Source organism: Syngnathus floridae, chromosome 10 (assembly GCF_059516105.1).
Source record: "Syngnathus floridae isolate MCC-2025c chromosome 10, RoL_Sflo_1.0, whole genome shotgun sequence".
In the NCBI taxonomy this organism is placed as follows: Eukaryota; Metazoa; Chordata; class Actinopteri; order Syngnathiformes; family Syngnathidae; genus Syngnathus; species Syngnathus floridae.
Window position 1 is genome coordinate 616805 of NC_142422.1, and position 18628 is coordinate 635432.

The window sequence follows — 18628 nt, forward strand, 5'->3', positions numbered from 1 at the left end:
TGACGAAACCATTGACAATGCGAACCAAACGTTCAACTTTCACTTCACGTTAAAAGTAACTGACAGCGAAAAATGAGCTATAATGAATCCGTCTTGAAATTTTACTTCCAAAAAAAACTTGGTAAAGAATCCTCTGGGATCATCCATTTATCTTGAATGTATCGCTCCTTCTGTTCCGGGGCTCCAGGGACTGACGTTGAAGAACAGAAATAATGAAAGAATTTGAAAAGACTATGGAGGAGTTGGGGACGAGGGGGCATCTTTGTGGAGAATATCCGCTAAAAGATGGATGAGCAGACAGGACTGACTGACGAATCCATCCCGTCCGTCCGTCCGTCGTCGCCTCCCAGAGGATTATATCAAGCGGGCCGGGCTGTCCTTCCGTTATTGGGACACTTAGCTTTCTCCATGTTTTTCCATACAAAAAATGGAGAGAGAAAAGGCCTGCATGGCCTCCGATCTCATTTGTTGTCATCCATTCCCTTTGCTTCCATGGCATGTACGGCCGGCCGGCCGTCCGTCCATCTGTCTTTTGTTTGGTTAATTTGCTCCGATCAATCTGCCCTCCCCAAAAGGTCCACACTCATCTTCCCTGTGTCATTTCCCCTCTGAACAAGCAACCCAGCCCGCTCTCATTTTCTCTCCAAAATCCTCGCTGATTTTGTATAGAATTTTTTTTCTGGCGTCCGTTTTACCTGAGCACATAGCGGCTCCCGGCGGCAGCGGGGTAGTACTGCGTGGAAGTCTTTTTGTGTGCGTGCCGTCAAGCGTGAAATCAGCCTGGCGTTTGGCGACATTGTGACTCTCGCATTTGGCCCTTGCACTTTTCTCTCTCTCTCTCTCGCTCATCTCTCTCGCTTTGTACGCAGCGGCAGTCTCGCTCTATTCAAAGTCACTATTCAAGAGACAACCGTGAACGTCATCGTTTCAGCTCGCGTGTCCGAACGAGGACGGATACTTAGGAGTCCTTTATGGTGCGTGTAACGATGGGTCGGAGTCAGTGGCTGTCTATTTTCCGTAGTGCTTGTCCTCATCTGACTTTGTAGCCAAATAAATGACTTTGTTATTGTTTTTTTGTCCAGTCGATAAATAGCATCAGCGCTGAATTTATGGCCCTAACCCCAAAACGGAGTCGTCAATCATGTCAGAAAAATGACGGAATTGAGGAAATGCATTACTGGACTCACAAACATGAAAAAGAAATGGCCCAAAATTGTGTCAACAACTGCTGCCTATAAAGTTCCTGTTTTGTACCCTGTTCAAATTTGTTTCTGACAGTGTACCATAAATGTGACATTTATGTTAAAAAGGACCTTAAAAGAAATGAAGTGGCATTTTTCATATTTGGGCAAGATGTTGCACAGATGCAGATCTCATCCATACCAGATAATGAGGTCCATTGTCGTAGCTGGAGGAGGCGAGGCGAGGCGAGGCGAGGCGGCTGATGGAGTGGGAGTGCTTTTTTTTTTTCTTCTTCTTCTTCTTCTTCAGCATTGCAAAGCACTTGAGCTGAATTCCCCAGCGTGGCTCAGCGGGTAACTCGCAGAACGCTCACGCTGTCCGTCCATCTGTCCGTCCGTCGCTCCTGTATTTGTTCATCGATTTATGTACGGGGTCAGAAACCTCCACTGGCATTTCTGCATTCCATCAGTGCGGTCAAGAGACAGCGAGTTTGGTGCGGGTCAACCCCGCCCGCCCGCCCGCCTGCCTCTTTTCTTTTTGCATGAGTTTGCCATGCCAATAACATTTGGAATTCCGTTGTCAGCTATTGACTGCTTTGAGCAGTGTTGCCTGACTTGAGGAAAGTTACAGCCCAAAAAAAGTTTACATCAGTTTCTTTCCACAAACACAATGTTGCATTTGATTCCCTCCATGTTTGTGGCAAAGTGATGGAGGGAGGGAGGTAGGAAGGAGGTAAACCTCCGTTTGGCACGCACAAGCTTGATGATGAGCGACAGACAGACAGACAGACAGCATGTTAACCTGTTGGGAAAGTGAAATGGGGACATTTGAACTTGCTGTATTTTCAAACTGTTTGATGAATGAACAATTTATGTCACGGCAGAGTCTCGCAGCTTTACGGGTGCAGAAGAAGAAAGGTTGGAGTAGAGCAGATATTGTGGTAAAGCAATCAGCTTATTAGAGTTCAGTTAACAGCTGGCATCGCCATGGCAACCGCCAAGTGCACTTGTCTTTCTTTGCTACAACTTGTTGAAAAGGATCATATTTAAAGTTGAAAAATCTGAAGTCAAAATCAAATCATAATGATGAAATAATCTAAATAAGTACAAATAAAGCAACATGAGAAAATAATAAAAACTGCAATTTTAAAATAATACAAATAGATCAAAATAATAGAAATAAATGACATCCACGATAACGGTCCATCTTTTTTAAGAGCACTCTAGTCGCTTTTTATGATCCGAAACTTAATAAACATGGAATCATTATTTGCAGCATTCTATAAGTACAGGAATATTTTTGGCACGTCTTCACGGGATCCGAACATCACACTGCGCGCATGTTCACACTCAAATAATTGTAAAAAAAATAATAATGACGGCCGTGGGGAAATATAAATGCATTTTATGTGCGCTGTAGTCATTTCACGGCTGAGAGCTTCTCACCTTTAACCGGCTGCCGCGCGCGTACGAGCGCACGTCTTTCTCGCCACGGCCGCTTCTAATAAAAAGAATAATGAAAGCTTTCTCAGCGTTTTAATTGGACATTGTCGCAATGACATCTCAATCTCGTCGCCGAGATGCCCTTTCCGTGTTCCGCCGTAATTGAAACGTTGCCTCGTTCACTTACGACTTCCTGAGTGTCGTCGTCTCCATGAAGTCGTCGATGGGAAGGAAGGAAGACGCCGCCGCCGCCGCCGCCGCCGCCGCGACTCTGTCTTTTCTTGCTATGTTATGAGTAGAAAGCGGACTTTGACATTTGCATTTTTGCAATTATCCAGAAATTCTATAGCATGCCAACTTGTCGCAGCGGGGGAAACAAAAGCGACGTGATTTGCTTCGCGCCGCAATTATTTTCATGCTGAACTTGAAATTGCATTTCAGGTAAACAAGGCTGAGAGCAAGATTAGAAATTGTGGGTGGTAATGAGGAAGAATTATGTTAGACGGGGACCTCTCGGATCAAACACCATTTGTTTCGGGATGCCGGTCCACCTCAGATCAATCTATTTGGAAAAAAATAAATTCCAATTAAAAAAAAAAAATGGAAATACAGAGAAATGATTTGTGTTCATGAAAATTAAAGCAAACATTCATCGTAAATAAAAATAAAATCCCAAATAAGTTGAAAACAAATTCAAATAGAAAATCGTACACAGCCCCAGAATTGTTTTTTAGTTTTGTTTGTTTGGAAACTATAAAGTCTTCTAGCGAGGCTTTTGGAACAAGATCTTCAAAAAGCCCTGGTGGATATGATTGAGCGCTATCCCCAAAATTCAGCAAGTTGACGGACGGTGTTTGCAAAGAGACGAAACACAAGAGTTGGCCAGAAACACAAACCCAGAGGGAAGAAATCATGCCAAACGAAAAACAAATTGACTGCTATTAACCTTCCTTCAAATATTCCAACAATAGGCCCCTTCAAGTAGGCTGCAACTTATCGACTGACTGAACAGATATAAAACCAACAAGCCCATTCTGTGTTTACACACACAAACACACGCTCACACACACGCAAGGTGAGATCATTCTGATTTTCAATTCTGATGGCGTTTTTTTCCCGGCGCCGCTCCGGCCGAGGTTTATAGTGAGAACCAATCACAGGTGAGATGAGCAGAGCGCTTGTGAAGACACTCTAGGTTTCTTTCCCGGTAGAGAGTGCATTAATCATGACACCCCCCCCACTCACCCCCTCCCCTCCCTCTCAATAAGACGCAGCAACAGCTGGCGGAGAGAAGCTGGCTTTTGAACACTCGGGCCATCATTTCTTGTTGTGCCTTCTGCCATCAATAGTAATGAACACCTTGGAGCGTCGCCCGGCCGACCCGGGTTGGGCCACTTGAGCGTGAACGGCCGTCGTGCGCCAGGCCCGACCTGAGCGAGCGCCGCGCCACGCCACGTCACGCCACGCCGGCTTTGTGTTTATTTAAAGGCAGCCGGCAGAGGAGTTGCCTTTTGTTGAGCATGAGTCATATGCAGACGAGCGAGTAGACCTGAATGACCTGGTCTGACAGGAGTAATTAATCACGACATGGTTGGAGCGCCCCGCCCCGCCCCGGCAGGTTCCAGACGTGTTGGGCCGCTCTTTAAACCACGCGCAACCGGCTGTGATGAGTGGTTTTGTTTTCAAAACCATAATCGCCAAGGCGGGAAAACCAAAGAATTGCCCGCTAATCAAAGCACATTGTCATCCCTGCCAGCCCCCTCGACTCTTTTCTTTCATCCCTTCCGTCCTTTCCGCCGGGCCTTTGCTCGCTCGTCTACGTCGGACGCCGCGCCGCGTCTGAAGCAATAACGGAACAAGATGAATGTGCGGGATATTCGCCGACGCGCTTGTCGCTGACAGTTTTTGTCACGGCGGCCGGCTGCTCAAAGGGTGGACCCGCGCCGCTTGATTTCCTTTTTGGATCCAAAAGAGCGGCTAAATTGGAATCACTCGGACACGGCCGGCGTGAAGATGGATTGCTCCCATTTAAAAGGCCGCCGCCGCCGCCACCGCCTTCTCTTTACTTTGCCCAATCATAGGTAGGCAAATGAATATTTGTGACAGACAGCTGACCCGGCCGGGCACTCCATGAAAGGGAGGGAGATGGCGGGCGGGCGGGCTGGCTGGGGGTCTGTCTACAAAGCCGCCAAGCACATCCAAAAGCTCTCAGATGAATGTTTGATCAAGTGTCAGCCCTTTAAGCAGCCTTGCCAAAGTACAGCCTGAAGGACAAAAGGTAAACCTGAGAGCACAGGTGTCAAACCATACAGGCTCTTTATTTGCACCCGTGTGTCTATTTCGGGAATCCCGGCTACGTTTCACATCATTTGGATGGCTAAATGATTCACAAAATGAGCTGGAAAATAAATCTAGATAATAAATCGATTTTATTTTCATTTTATTCAAATTTTACTTTCATCATATTTTATGACAATTATTTCAGATTTCGCGGACCGCCTGCAATACCGCCGTGGACCACAACAAGGCGTCGGACTACCGCTTGACAATTCCATATATTATTATTTGGGGATGTTTGTTTGCACGGCCTCTGAATGCTCCCCGTATATTGTGCATTGTGCTAGGCTGACATCTAGCGGCTGTAATCTAGCATAGCACAATTTTTGGTTTTCTCTTTACCCAATCTGCTGGAAATCTGTCAACTACAACCCGGCATTTTTTTTCCGTGAGTGTGTGTGTGTGTGGAGCTTTGGTTTGTCTCTTCTGCGACACACCAATCACCGCCTGCCAGTTTGTTTAATCAAAGCCATCAAGAAAAGTTGCTCTGCTTGTTTGGATTTGCTTTGGTGTTCAGCGACGCGTGTTTTGTGTGACCGTGACCGTCGCAAACAGATAAACATTAAATACCCAAGACTTGATCTTGATAAATTTCCCCACGACTTCACTTCAAAGACATTCCTCGGAAATCACAATGTCCTCTCACCGGTGAGCTATTTTGATTAGGCCACTCATGTCGCCGTTGTGCCCGCTTGACCGAAAAATTCCCAAAAATGCATTTAATGATTTAAATCTGTATTCAAATCAAATACAAAAATTATAACTGAATATTTCGTTCAAATGTATGTATATTAGAGAATGTTAGTAAAAACGCCATTTTTACATGAGCTGCCTTATTTCAATTAAAAAATAAAAAAGTGTAGTTCAAAAAATATTTTCATGTAATTGCCATGGACATGGCATTTTTGGTTTGATTTGAAATTTGCTATTTTACTTTTGTTATTGAAGGGAGCTTTCACAAGTACTGTGTTCCTTTCACTCATCTTATGCAAATGTTCCTCAGCCTGCGAGTGGGAGGAGGAAGCTTGCTGTTCACTCCAGCGTTACTGTACTTTGACACAGTCCCACAAGGACACGCGAGGAGGAGGAACAATCACACTTTGAAGGTAAGTTTCAATGCTTTTTCAATTGCCCTGGTATCAAAGTGTATTTTTTTATTTATTTTTTTAAACCTTGAACGCAGCAGTCATTTATAGCTGATCAATTCTAATCACGTATGACAGAGGGACAAGCGTGTTGAGGACAAAGTGAGTTTTCCTGTCGCATTGTGGGGTTTATGTTTAACTAAGAGCAACTAGCCTGGGGCTGTGCTGCAAGACCCCCCCTCCCCCCTCCCACCTTTGTCTTCTAAGTATGTTGTCGTTATTGTATATGAAAACTGCTGGCTGGCTGCAATTGAAAACTGCAAAGGGTCAACTGTGTCTTTTGCACATTGTTCACTTTCTCGGAGGCGTGTCGGGCGTGTGCCGAGAGCTTGTCAGGCATTCCGCTCAAATGAGATCTAAACAGTTGTGAATCTGAGTCTGGCGGTGACATCATAAGAATGTGACTTTTCCTGATCGAAGGATATCCCGAGGTAGATGTAAGCCGTCTTCCTCTCCGGGATGGACCCGACCATCTCCAGCTTGAGCTCAGGCCCCGGAGAGGGTCTGGAGCTCCAGCTCCGAGTGGACTTCTTCCGCAAGCTGGGTTACTCCACGGCAGAGGTCGACGCGGCGCTGTCCAAGCTGGGCCACTGCGCCGACACCAACGCCACGCTGGAGGAGCTGGTTCGGATCCGCAGCGTGGCACCCGGCAAAGATCACCGAGAAGAGGTCAAGGAGGATCGGGGCGGAGGGTCCAGACCTGTCAGAATCGAGGGCAAGAAGGCTGCGCAGTCCGACTTGAGGCCCATCGTTATTGACGGCAGCAACGTCGCCATGAGGTAAGAAGCGGCCATATCGTGTTATTTAGTTTAGGAACCAGCAAAACGCAAGGCGTGGATGGGCAGAAAAATAGGGAGCCCTCTCCCCTCCCCCCCGACAGTCACGGCAACAGCGAAGTGTTCTCATGCCGAGGCATCCAACTGGCAGTCAACTTCTTCCTGCAGAGAGGACACACGGCCATTACGGTGTTTGTTCCATCTTGGCGGAAAGAGAAGAGCCGCCCCGACGCCGCCATAAAGGGTGAGGCCGCCGGAGAAATGCTGTAATTCCAATGAAGCTGCTTTTCCCCAATTAGATCGCCCCTGCCCCTATGTAGATGATCACTACTGATGACATTGATTGACATCAAAAGAAAAAGTCTACATACATACAGAAATTCAATTCATACAGTTAGATTAAATGGAATGAATTCATGTATTATTAGTAGTGGTAGTCTTCTTATTTATTATGTATTCATTACTTTATTAAATGTAATTATTAATGAATATAAATCAATTATTAAATGAAGTGTATGAAATGTAATCAATTCATACAGTCAGGCATGCGATCGCACGCCTCACACGCACATATTCTTTATCTTCTGCCAAGAATGACTAATACAACTTATCATTTAACAATTTGAACACCGCAAAAGATTCTCATGCTTTATTTGTGGTCGTCTTTATGGTGCAATAAGACAAATTACGCTCCCATTGAGTCACTTTTATTTGCACGTGTACCCAAACAAGTCACTCGCTCACTCACTCAGTCTTTGTGTAAAGTCTTTACGTCTATTTGATAGCAGCAGCTAGAGTACAATACGAGGCTGGTCGTGTTTTGCTAGCACCAAATCCAGGGTGGAGCGCTTTTTCTGTTTGGCTGTGTGCGTGAACAAGGAAGTAAATACCTCAGCATTTTCTGAATTCTGGCAGAGCTGCAGCAGGAAGTACGCGTGTTCCTCGCTGCTGCTGACCTCAACGCTTAATCGACTTGGCTGCGTCTTGGCGTCCCTGTCCAAATCAGATGCAAATGATAGAACCCAGCCTACGTCATGTCACGCCACCATGACATATGTTCCCAGGTCCTGTTTGACTTCATTTCTATTTAATCCTTTGTTTTACTCGCCGCTTTTCAGATCCACACATCCTGATGGAGCTGGAGAGGCAGAAACGCGTGGTGTTCACCCCGTCGCGCCGCGTGGACGGCAAGTTGGTGGTGTGCTACGACGACCGCTACGTCGTCAAGTTGGCGTACGAGTCGGACGGCGTGATCGTGTCCAACGACACCTACCGCGACCTGCAGGCGGAAAACCCCCAGTGGAAGCGATGCATCCAGGAGAGGCTCCTCATGTACTCCTTTGTCAACGACAAGTAAGCTTTCCTCTGCTTCCCTTCCATCATGACTGAGAATGTGACAAAGATGATGAGGCAATCTTTTTTGCGGAGCAGATTCATGCCTCCAGATGATCCTCTAGGCCGCCACGGTCCCAATCTTGACAACTTACTCAGTACAAAGCCACTAGCGTCCGAACAAAAGAGACAACTGTGTCCATATGGTAAGAGCCGATACTCGTCTCGTAGACAAAACAAAACTTCCCCATTTTTGGTGTCGGTCAGCTTCAGGGGTCATGTTTAAGCCCCCTCAAGTTTTCACCGAGGTACAGGCCTCTGCAAATACTAGTGAGTGGTCAGAGCCCTAAAAGGTGAGTCATCCTTTGTGGACAGTAATAAACAAGAATTCTATTGCCGAGTGCTCAGGGCCTTATCTCACAATGTTTTCATTAACGGTCACTTTGTCCTGTCACGTCGAGATAAAATGCAATTTCCTTCAGGGCCCGAGCCCTGTCAGGAAAAAAACAAAAAACAAATCCTGACTGACACTCCCTAAAAAATGAATATTCAATATATGAAATATATATAATCCAATATTTTCTCATAGTCCTATATGATTCTTGTCTGCACAGCAACAATCAGATCAATTGGGCGATAGCTTTCCGACAAACAGTCAAGTCAGACCTTCAAAATAAAAGCACAGCATTATAATAATACAAATTGAGAAACTTTCAATCCATCAAACAAAGACAAATGATCTTTCAATTCTACCTTTTGTTGTTATTTTTGCTCCGTTCAGACAAAAAGTGCACTTACGGCATGAAATGTAAGTACTACCATCCAGAGCGGGCCAACCGCTCCTATCTCTCCTTGGCTGACCAACTGAGAGAAAAAGCCCAGTTATCGCCCGTGAAGGAGGACATACCCTCGCCACGGTCAATGCCCTACCTCCATCCGCCCAATCTCAACATGTTGGACCATCAGTGGTCTTCTCACCCCGCTCAGGCTAGCAAAAACAAAGTGATCTACTCGGAAGGTCCAAGTCTTGCTCTGTCTTCTGGACACCAAGAGTCTTTTGGACCCAGTTCCGCTCATGAGTACTTGGACTCCGGCCTGGGCTCCTCCATAAGTCAGCACTCCGATGTCTACCTCAGAAACCCGCACAGGCTCGAAAGCGCTGAACCCAGACCGTCCTGCGGGTGCCACGGAAACTGGGACTCTGCGGGTCCGTTCTCATTCCCGGCCGGCGCGGCGCACAACCACGGTGCACCCTCGGCTTACTGGTCGGATCCCTTTTGTGCCTTGCCCCAAGATCCGGGCTCCCCGCAGCACCATAGCTTTGGTTCCTCCTGCTTGAGGCAGCAGCAGCGGCAGCACCCCGCCTGCACCCAGCAGCACTTGGACCCCCAAAGACTCGAACTCTGCAAGAAACTGCAGGCCATTTTCAGCCCTCAACAGGTGGCTACAGTGATGCACATGTTCCCGCACGTGACAAACGCCGAGAAACTGGCCGCCGAGATCGTCAACCAGAAGACTCTGAGTGGCATGTTCCTCTAAAATTGATTGGAAGCTTCTTTTTTCCGGCCGGGAAAGGGGGGAACCCATGACCCACTGTGCAATCGTAAGAACAAATAAAACCTCAAATAAACCTGCTTAAGTCATTATCATGTTTTACTGTAGCGTCATATTTTTTTTTTCTTCATGCATTCACTATGGCTCTCAGAGGACTTTACATTGATGATTGTTTTGGATAAATGTGTCAAGTTGAGTGCTGTCATTTCCTCACGCTGTCATGTCAACGTCATGTCAGCGCTGGCCTCATTCCCAGGCCATCAGGAGCTTGTGAAAGGGTACAAAGGCACCGTAGCCAGGTTTGCTGCACACACACACACAGAGAGAAAAATATGATATGATCAATATTATATATATATATTGATCGAGAATGACCTTCCGATATTCACGTCTCTTGAAGTCCTACAGAACAAGACTTGCTCCCGAGCTCACCAGTCAAAGTAGCAGTGTCCCTTGTGGTGGCCGTCGCGCACGCCGTGGTCGGGAGCCTGCAGCTCCACCCCGAGATGGAGCTCTGACTCCCCCTGCAGGTGGCCCAGAAAACGGATGGTGCCCGTGCTGATTCGGCCGGAAGGCAGCATGATTCGGACCCGGTGGCCCAAGCGCAGGTCCAAGGGGGAGTGCGGTACGAAGACCCGCTGTGGCCCCAGACAGCGTCCTGATCGAATACTGTGGACAGACAACGGAACTGCCGCTCAGGTAAAACGGAAAATCGGGCGCAATACCTTTTAGTAAATAAGACAACGAATGGCGACATGCCGAATTGTCATGAGCAGTACCTGGATGCTGAAGCGCAAGACGAGGCTGACGCGGAGCGCGGTGTGGGTGACAAGGACGACGACGACGACGACGGCGGGCTTCCACCAGATGAAACATGGCAGCGAGACTGGGTGAGCTCTAATTGGAAAGGATGTGTGAGTCGTCTGCGTGACCTCTGCCCCATTTTGCCCCAAAATTGAGCCGTAAATGATTCTTGTTACTTGCCTTTGCTTGAGTACTCTCCTAAAATGTCTCCGTTATCCACTTTTTGCTCCGCCTCAAAGATGATCTGTGCACATGAAAGATTGAGTTTTTTACACACATTTTTTAAAATGTTTGACCCATCTTAATACCTGATTGCAAAGCGCCTCCTGTTTTCTTTGCAGCTCCGCAAATTTCCTTTCCCATGATGCTCTTTCGCACGCAATTCTGGTTCTAAGCGACAGGATGTCCTGTTCGGTTTTGCTCAGCCTTTTTTGGAGTTCTGCCGTGCGGTCCGGGCAGCCCGGTATGGTGGCGACCATTTTGTTTTCGCAACCTGGCAATCACAATTTCAAGTCAAATGATTTATTCGGGCGTGACATTGAAGTAAAAGTCAATTTTACGGAATATGTCCCTTTCATCAAAGTTTAGTCAACAGATTTCGATGACCTTACCCGCCGGTAGTTTTTGAGGAAAGCTTTTTTCTGCTGTGTGTTTTTCCCTCGGCAGGAACTGGATAGCATTGTAAGGACAAATCTGAAACATTAAACCCATCAGCATCATTTAAAAAAAAAAAATTGTAGTGGGTTTGGTGGTATGCCGTGATTATTTTATTTATTTACTTTATCGTGTAACATATTTGCCTTGTTTGCTCAAAGGTTTGGAAACATTGTATGTTGGATGAAAAGGTCTCACCCAAAGAAACCTGCAGGTGCACAGTATTCCTTTAAAAGACAATGAAAAGATGGTCCACAGCATGCTGCCATCATGAGGAAGCATCTCACCTCACCTCACCTCACCTCACATGGTGGTGATATGACTAAGGAGTGAAACAAATTCAAATGGAATGAAATGGATTCAAATGAAAGAGCTTCCACAAGATGGGGCCAAAGTAACATTTATGTCTTAAAATAATAATATTATGACATGTTTGATTTACCCTTACCGCCAAAAAGCTTTAGATGAAATTTTCTGGCTTTACTGCCTCAATCAACATTTATTGACTTACCCTTAGCGTCAAAAAAAAGCTCTAGATATTTCTTTCTGGCTTTACTGTATCAATACACAGAAGAGATACGCTCATCAGGTTAATCGCAATTGACAGCTAACAGGAAAAGTGCCGAGACAAAGCTGCCCACTAACCTTTGCCCCAGTCCAAGCAAATCAGAGCAGAACAAGGTCATGACACGGCAGCTCCAGCTTTTCTTCGTTTTTATTTTGATGGGTGGCAACTTTCCTCCGCTAATGTAGCGCACGCTGAGCCGTTGCCGCGCATCGCGCTGGCGACGTCAATGGCGTCTAATCCTCTTAGTCGCCGAGTTGCACAGTCCGCTTGTATGCGGGTTGCTTAATTTGGTCCGCTGAGCCTTGCCTTTAAACGCCTTGTCCCTGTTGTGACCAAGACAGGCCTCTAGAGGCGCTGTTGTTCTCCAAAATACATCTTGGCTCAGTTGTCAGTTAAAAAAAAACAAAAAATCAGTCTCTGGTCCTCATCTGAAATAGTCTGACACAAAGCGGGAAAGTGCGCTGTGGTTGAACGAGTCCAAGCACCACCTGAATTGTAAATCAGGTCAAATTAAACATTGAAATAGGACAATGGATCATGGCTTAGTTTCGATGTGATCGGATAACAGGTCATTAGTGTTTGAAGTGCCCCATTGTCCCGTGGCGGAGGAGAAATGAAAGATGTTGTTGGGCTAAAAACCTGCTCCAAAACATCTTTTTGAAAACAAAAAGTACAACTCCAATGGAGGAAAACTGTCACATGATTGCTGCGAGTGTCTTTTGTGTCGCCGGCAAAGAATTCAATGTTGTGCTGGTCACAAAGGCAGAATTGTTGTGTATGGGGGGGGGGGGGGGGGGGCATCCGTGGAGGAGGAGTGGGGGGGGTCTGATTTCACATTGTGTTTGACCGAAACCAAAGGCCCATATTCCAATATCACCTATCAGAGCCGTAGGTTCCTCTACCAAGTTATTTCTTTGACTGCGGGGTGTGCTTGTTCTTTTTTTTTAACCTAAGTGGCAAAAGTAGTCTGGCGACCAATGAGACTAATGTGACCAAAAAGACTTGAAGAATTGATTCTGTTCACTTTTTAAAAAAAAAAAAAAGTTGAGAGAGTGAAGAGCTCGCTAGAATTGACTCCGCTAAAAATGTTTCATAATTTTGCTAACATTGTGCTAACATGCAAATTAGTCAACAAAAAGTGAGAATCATGTATTTTGCCTGGATGTGATTTTTTAAGTCAAAAAGTAGAACCTATTTTGTCAAAGGGCTAGAAAGTAGAGATAATTAAATGAAGTCATTAAATGTGGGGTGTAAGAAATCAGATTGTATTCATTTATTTGTTTAATAATATCAGAAATATGAGACAGAATGATTTCTTAAAACCCCCCCAACCTTGCCATGGTAATGTTACCCAGGTGAAGGCGTCCTTGTCCTACGTCGCTTCCCAAAAGTGGCGAAACCGGGAGAAGGCGGCCTCGGGGTTGGTGGAAGAGGCGAGGGAGGGAGGGAGGAGGTGGCAGTGTCTCGCACAAGCGCTCATTCACTTCACCCGCAGCTGACACAAGCGACGCCACAGCAGGTGAGAGCACCCGCAATAAAACAATTTCAATCAGCATTATTGTTATTGCCAATCTGGATTTGGTGTATGAGCACGCAATGCAGGCAGGCAGGCAGGCAGGCAGGCAGGCAGGCAGGCAGGCAGGCAGGCAGGCGTGATTTGCAATCTCTCCATCACCACACCAGTACTTTTTCCATATGCTCAAACTCTTTGAAAGTGATTTTTGTTTTTTATTTACCGATCGAAAAAAGTTTTTATTACGTACGGCACTTGTTACAGCTTTTTGTGTGTTCTCGAAACAAAATTGAGTTACGTATTTGTCACCTTATGCGATGATCATTTTATTAAATATATATATATAATTCAATATTTAGGATGTAAATCTGTTATGGTTTATTATGATTACAAATGATTCGGAATAGTTGATCAAAGAAAGTAATACATTATTTGTATTTGTTTATTTTATTAATAATAGTTAATCAATTGAGATTAACAAAGTATTTATATATTATTTTTATTTATAAATGTTTCTATGTATGTCCTATTTTATTTCATTTTTTTGAGGTTTTGCTTTTGTCTGTTAACGTTAGGTCAATTTGTGTTTGAATTTTATGCTATTCTATTTTAGTTGATGCTATTTTATTTGATCTTATTCTTAAATCTGTTGAGTGTCATTTTGTCTTTTATTATTTGGCAATATTTCTCGTACCATTCGTTTTCATCACGTCCCATTCGGTTCATTGAAGCTATGGATGCGACTTCCTATTTATTTATTTTTTCCTGTTAACACCTGTAATGATTTCTCGCCCATGCGTTACCATGGCAACGTAGTCACCTGATGAAAGCCTTGGGTCGGCGGCGAACGATGACAGGTTCCTGATGGCCTTTGTGCAGTTGCCACGTGAAACGGGGCCGCTGTTGTCATTGCGTTTCCAGGGTGTGGAACCCAGAGGAGGCCGCCGCGATGGAGGAGGAGGAGGGAAAAAAACAAAACAAAAAAAAACCAAGTGGCACTCCTAAGCCAGTCCTCCCATTGGGACTGATCCAGGAACAAACAGATTTTAATTGCGCGCACGGATCGAGCGTGCGCAAATACGGATGCGTGTATGGTTATAATAGCATCTGTATCCCCAAACAAATATATGACGAGAAAGGTGGAACTCATATTGTGTAAACCGATAGGACAAATTGAGCAAATTCAGCGCCCGTCCGTCCTTTCTTTTGTCTCCATCGCTACCAAGCAAACAATTATGAGATCACGTTCGCCGAGACAATCGGTGGGATTGTAATGGAGAGGATGACAAATGTATTTGCTCAGATGCCGTTGGCAAACGAAAAGCCATTCAAATGAATCTTTATGGCAATTTGTTACCGATCTTTGATTTTTTGTGATTGCAGGCTTTCTTGCTGCCACAGTGCCAATGGCCGCAACCACTTTTCAAATGTACACAGGTATGAGCTTTGATTATTCACCACGCACTCTTTTTACGGAATGAGAGACGTTTGACCTTTCCCTCTTTGGATTTGTTTTGTCGGGTTACATAAGCGGCCGGCATCGCATTTCCATGGGGAGAAATGGCCAATCTTTTTACCCACGTAAAGGGAGACAAAAGATTTGGAAATGTTGATGTCACTGATGTCTCTTTGGTTCATACGGATGCCGTTTTGTTTTTTCAGACCCGATTGGTGTCTCAGCACCACGTCTCGTCTTAGTCGGTCTACTTCTTCTCGCGATGTCAGGAGTCACGTCCGGCGCCACTTCGTCTTCGCCCGTCTCCGGTACGGCCGCCTCCACGTCCATAGGTACAAGCATGCCCTCTGCCACCGCCTCCTCGCCTTCCACAGGAGCATCCATGACGACCTCTCCGCAGCCTCCCTCAAGCGCGCCTTTATCCACAGCAGCCACGACCATGTCATTGTCCTCCTCCCCTGCAGCTAGCACCTCACCAAGTGCGCCTTTATCCACAGCAGCCACTACCATGTCATTGTCCTCCTCCCCTGGAGCTAGCACCTCACCAAGTGCGCCTTTATCCACAGCAGCCACTACCATGTCATTGTCCTCCTCACCTGCAGCTAGCACCTCACCAAACGCACCTTTCTCCACAGCAGCCACTACCATGTCATGGTCGTCGTCCTCCCCTGCAGCTAGCACCTCACCGAACGCACCTTTATCCGCTGCAGCCACTACCATGTCATTGCCCTCCTCATCTGCAGCTACCACCTTAAGCTCACTTTTATCCACAGCAGCCACTGCCATGCCAATGTCCTCCTCCCCTACTGCTAGCACCTCACCAAGAGCACCTTCATCCGCTGCAGCCACTACCATGCCATTGTCCTCCTCATCTGCAGCTAGCACCTCATCGAGCGCGCCTTTATCCGCAGCAGCCACTACCGTGTCATCGTCCTCACCTGCAGCTACCACCTCGAGCGCACTTTTCTCCACAGCAGCCACTACCATGTCACGGTCGTCCTCGCCTGCAGCTATCACCTCATGGAGCGCACCTCTATCCGCAGTCCCGGCAACCGGCAGCACGCTGGCATCGTCGTCCGGAACAAGCGCTGCTGGTCCTACGCACGTGGCTTCCATGAGCTCAGTTAGTGTTCCTAATACAGGGAGCACCTCTGCCTCCTCAACAGCCACGTCCATCTCCTCAAGTCCAAGTAGCGGCTCCGGGACACCGACGACGACGACGATGATGTCCACCAGCAAAGCACCCATGCCAACCAGTGTGTTTTATTTTATTGTCATTCATTTTGTTTCCTGATGTAAACAATCCCTTGGCCATCTTACAGAACACAGGGACATTTTTTTTATATAGAAAAAAAACAGTTGGGGGGGGGGGAAAAAAGCCAATACAGGATCAACTGATGTTTCTTTTTCCTCCACAGCTACACCCATTTCCAGCACCACCACAACCATGGCAGCGAGTCCAAACAGTGGCTCCATGATGATGTCCACCACCAAGACGGCCACCAGTAAGTTTGAGTTGACCAATTTACACCAACTCTTGGCTGTAAATAATTCCACGTCTCCACAGCCATGCCCATGTCCGGCGCCACCACCATGAGTCCAAACACTGGCTCTGGGAACCCCACCATGATGATGATGTCCACCTCCACTGGTAGGCTTTGTTCGACAGGTTTGTGACGTTTCCATTTTCCAGTGTTAACGGCCGCCATTCTGCTTTACAGGGAGCATGGCCAATATGACAGTGACAACCATGGACATGGCAAGTCCAACACTTATCAGTCTTTCGATTTTGCTAGCTAACTCGTAAACTATGGCTAGCTAATAAATTAGAAAGATAGCTTGCTCGCTAGTAAGCGTGAAGGATAGCCGGCTAGCTCACCTCTTTATTTCCATCTTTATTTGTCTCTGGAATGCAGATATACTGCCCGGTATTTTCGTGTAACTGCTCCGAATGCAACGCAATGTACGCCAGTGAAAATGCTACGCAGTGTGCCAGCGGGGAATGGTGTCAGGTAGGCACGGAAACCTCATCATTTGCATGCTTCCACTCTTAATTCACGGGAACCCTATATTTGATATTCTGCCATGAATCAGTTGTTGAAGACGGACGCGATGTACTACACGGCTAACTGCAGCGCCCCCTGCGATCGTGGCTGCGCCAACGCCACTGACGTCAACTGCGCCGTCGCCTGCTGCAACAGCACCGGCTGCCTTTCCGACACCTTTGCATCCCTGATGATGACGACCACGTCCATGGGTACGAGACGCGTCGAGCTGGCGCTTGCGTTTGTTCTTTTAAATGTTCAACCGAATCGAATTGTTTCTTTCCTTTGTTTTTGCCAAGCAGTTGCTCTGACCAGCGCATCCGTCACCACGGCGATGACCGCGGCCCCTACCGGTCGAGCTACGACAACTCAAGTAAGGACAAAAAGACACAGCCTAGCCCAAGCTGATCACCGGCCAAACTTTGCTCCTCTCTTGTAGTCTCGGGGAAACAAATGCCAGAAAGGGACTTGCACCGGCGCTACCTGCTACACCAGCTTCAGCAACACACTGGAGACATGCTCCTCCACACAGCTGCAATGCCAGGTGAGAACCTCAACGGGAACACGAGGAGGGTGAAGCCAGCTTAGGTTCAGTTCAGAAATGAAAACATTGGATACTCAACCTGACAGTAACAGCAGGATTCCAGAAGATGGCGCCAAAGTCATACTTTCATCGTTTGAGCCAGAGCGCCAAAGTCGGGTTTCACGATGTGTTCCGTATTAATTCTTCACTTCTATGCCATTCTTTCTCCAGTTGAGCAAGCAAACGGTCAACTCCAACACGCAGTGGACAGCGGGCTGCACCACCACCTGCTCGGACCAGACGCCGTGCCAGGGCGCCACGTCGCCTCCCTGCCACCTGGAGTGCTGCGACGCCAGCGCCGTGTCCTGCCTGTGGCTCAACGGGACGCTTAACCACGTTTCCTCCGATGCCGCGGGCGCTCGTCTACGCTCGGGATGGACCACGACCGCGATGTGCCTCCTGCTGGCTTTGGGCCTCCTGTTGTGAGGATGCAAACTAGATGCCCCTAGTCTATGTTGCTGATGTGTGGTTGTAGTTTACAAGATGTTTGGTGACATTTAAACACACGCACTTGTAAGTTTTTCTCCCCAACGCCCGGGGGCACATTTGAAGGTTCTGCACAATTCGACCTAAGTATTGAAAAGACAACACGTTACATTTGGTGAGGAAAATGCAACCTGAAGCGCTTCCAATGACATTTTATATTTTGGGGAATAGAAATGTGCCTTACAAATGGAGGTTTGAATAAGTCAGACACGCAATACCTGCATCATCGAGAGAGTCAAAAAAAGATAGTTACATTTATTCAGGTTTCAAAAATAACCATTTTGTAGATTTTGTTCCTCATTGTGCAGGCATGTCTTGCCCTTGTTGTTTTTCCCCCCACTAAAATGCTTTCTCTTGATTTCTATCGTTTCTAAAGCCATGGCAAGAATGATGTAGCTGTGACAATATATTTCATATGATTATGCACTTTATGCAACACCAGCAGGGAACGGTTACAAAGTGTGGTGGAAAGCCGTTGCAATGTTTTCGCAGAGGCATTTGTTTAGTTACTTTTGTGTTGTTCTTATTGCTGTTTTAAATTTCCTTGTGAATGTCTTAGTTGAGATAACGTGTCGTTTTCGTGTAAATTTGAAAATCAAGTCAAGAGTTTTGTGTTGTATAAAATATGGAAATTTCTATTTGGAAATAAATCTTATCAACCATCTGCCTGGGGAATATTGATTGGAAATGATGAAGTTAAACGATGCTTGAGCGGCACTTCGGAAATGGGGTAAATCATCCACTAGAGGGT

At 46.5% G+C, this 18628-nt stretch overlaps 3 protein-coding genes across 18 annotated transcripts in view; 2 read left to right on the plus strand and 1 right to left on the minus strand.

Moving 5' to 3' along the window:
* zc3h12aa (zinc finger CCCH-type containing 12Aa) overlaps nucleotides 1–9860 on the plus strand; it is a 155398-nt gene extending 145538 nt beyond the window's left edge. For all 5 annotated transcript variants that reach the window (XM_088387972.1, XM_088387971.1, XM_088387969.1 and 2 more), the window contains 6 exons: nucleotides 5965–6067; nucleotides 6527–6885; nucleotides 6987–7126; nucleotides 8001–8235; nucleotides 8314–8420; nucleotides 8996–9860. In XM_088387972.1, the coding sequence (XP_088244098.1) occupies nucleotides 6566–6885; nucleotides 6987–7126; nucleotides 8001–8235; nucleotides 8314–8420; nucleotides 8996–9753 (1560 nt within the window). In that variant the 5' untranslated portion in view covers nucleotides 5965–6067; nucleotides 6527–6565 and the 3' untranslated portion in view covers nucleotides 9754–9860. The remainder of the gene's footprint in view (nucleotides 1–5964; nucleotides 6068–6526; nucleotides 6886–6986; nucleotides 7127–8000; nucleotides 8236–8313; nucleotides 8421–8995) is intronic.
* On the minus strand, nucleotides 9850–12143 carry LOC148391522 (uncharacterized). Its single transcript, XM_088387976.1, has 8 exons — nucleotides 11872–12143; nucleotides 11425–11548; nucleotides 11184–11265; nucleotides 10881–11065; nucleotides 10753–10816; nucleotides 10548–10665; nucleotides 10201–10437; nucleotides 9850–10072 (listed from the first exon to the last, which is right to left on the minus strand). The coding sequence occupies exons 2-8, from the start codon at nucleotides 11506–11508 to the stop codon at nucleotides 10015–10017; spliced, it is 828 nt and encodes a 275-aa protein (XP_088244102.1). The 5' UTR covers nucleotides 11509–11548; nucleotides 11872–12143; the 3' UTR covers nucleotides 9850–10014.
* Nucleotides 9920–18541, plus strand: LOC148391523 (uncharacterized). Of its 12 annotated transcripts, none has more exons than XM_088387957.1 (13): nucleotides 9920–10067; nucleotides 10169–10467; nucleotides 10545–10658; nucleotides 14691–14744; nucleotides 14970–16019; nucleotides 16182–16268; nucleotides 16331–16414; nucleotides 16485–16522; nucleotides 16680–16775; nucleotides 16858–17020; nucleotides 17111–17181; nucleotides 17248–17352; nucleotides 17563–18541. In XM_088387957.1, exons 3-13 carry the CDS (start codon nucleotides 10643–10645, stop codon nucleotides 17815–17817), a joined length of 2019 nt encoding a protein of 672 aa, XP_088244083.1. In that variant the 5' UTR covers nucleotides 9920–10067; nucleotides 10169–10467; nucleotides 10545–10642; the 3' UTR covers nucleotides 17818–18541. The 12 variants fall into 12 exon arrangements, with proteins under 12 accessions (XP_088244083.1, XP_088244084.1, XP_088244087.1 ...); XM_088387958.1 differs by adding an exon at nucleotides 13150–13313 and having other exon boundaries at nucleotides 10006–10467; XM_088387961.1 differs by having other exon boundaries at nucleotides 10006–10467; nucleotides 14970–15095; nucleotides 15807–16019.
* Nucleotides 18542–18628: the final 87 nt, after the last annotated feature.

Bases quoted from the DNA above. Each gene is read 5' to 3' on its own strand.
- LOC148391523 (XM_088387957.1), top strand. The intron at 17,021-17,110 runs GTACGAGACGCG...TTTGCCAAGCAG, and splicing joins GATGACGACCACGTCCATGG to TTGCTCTGACCAGCGCATCC. The intron at 17,182-17,247 runs GTAAGGACAAAA...CCTCTCTTGTAG, and splicing joins GTCGAGCTACGACAACTCAA to TCTCGGGGAAACAAATGCCA.
- LOC148391522 (XM_088387976.1), bottom strand. From the start codon at position 11,508: ATGCTTCCTCATGATGGCAGCATGCTGTGGACCATCTTTTCATTGTCT. The intron at 11,266-11,424 runs GTGAGACCTTTT...TTAATGTTTCAG, and splicing joins GCACCTGCAGGTTTCTTTGG to ATTTGTCCTTACAATGCTAT. The intron at 10,073-10,200 runs GTGAGCTCGGGA...GTGTGTGTGCAG, and splicing joins GGACACTGCTACTTTGACTG to CAAACCTGGCTACGGTGCCT.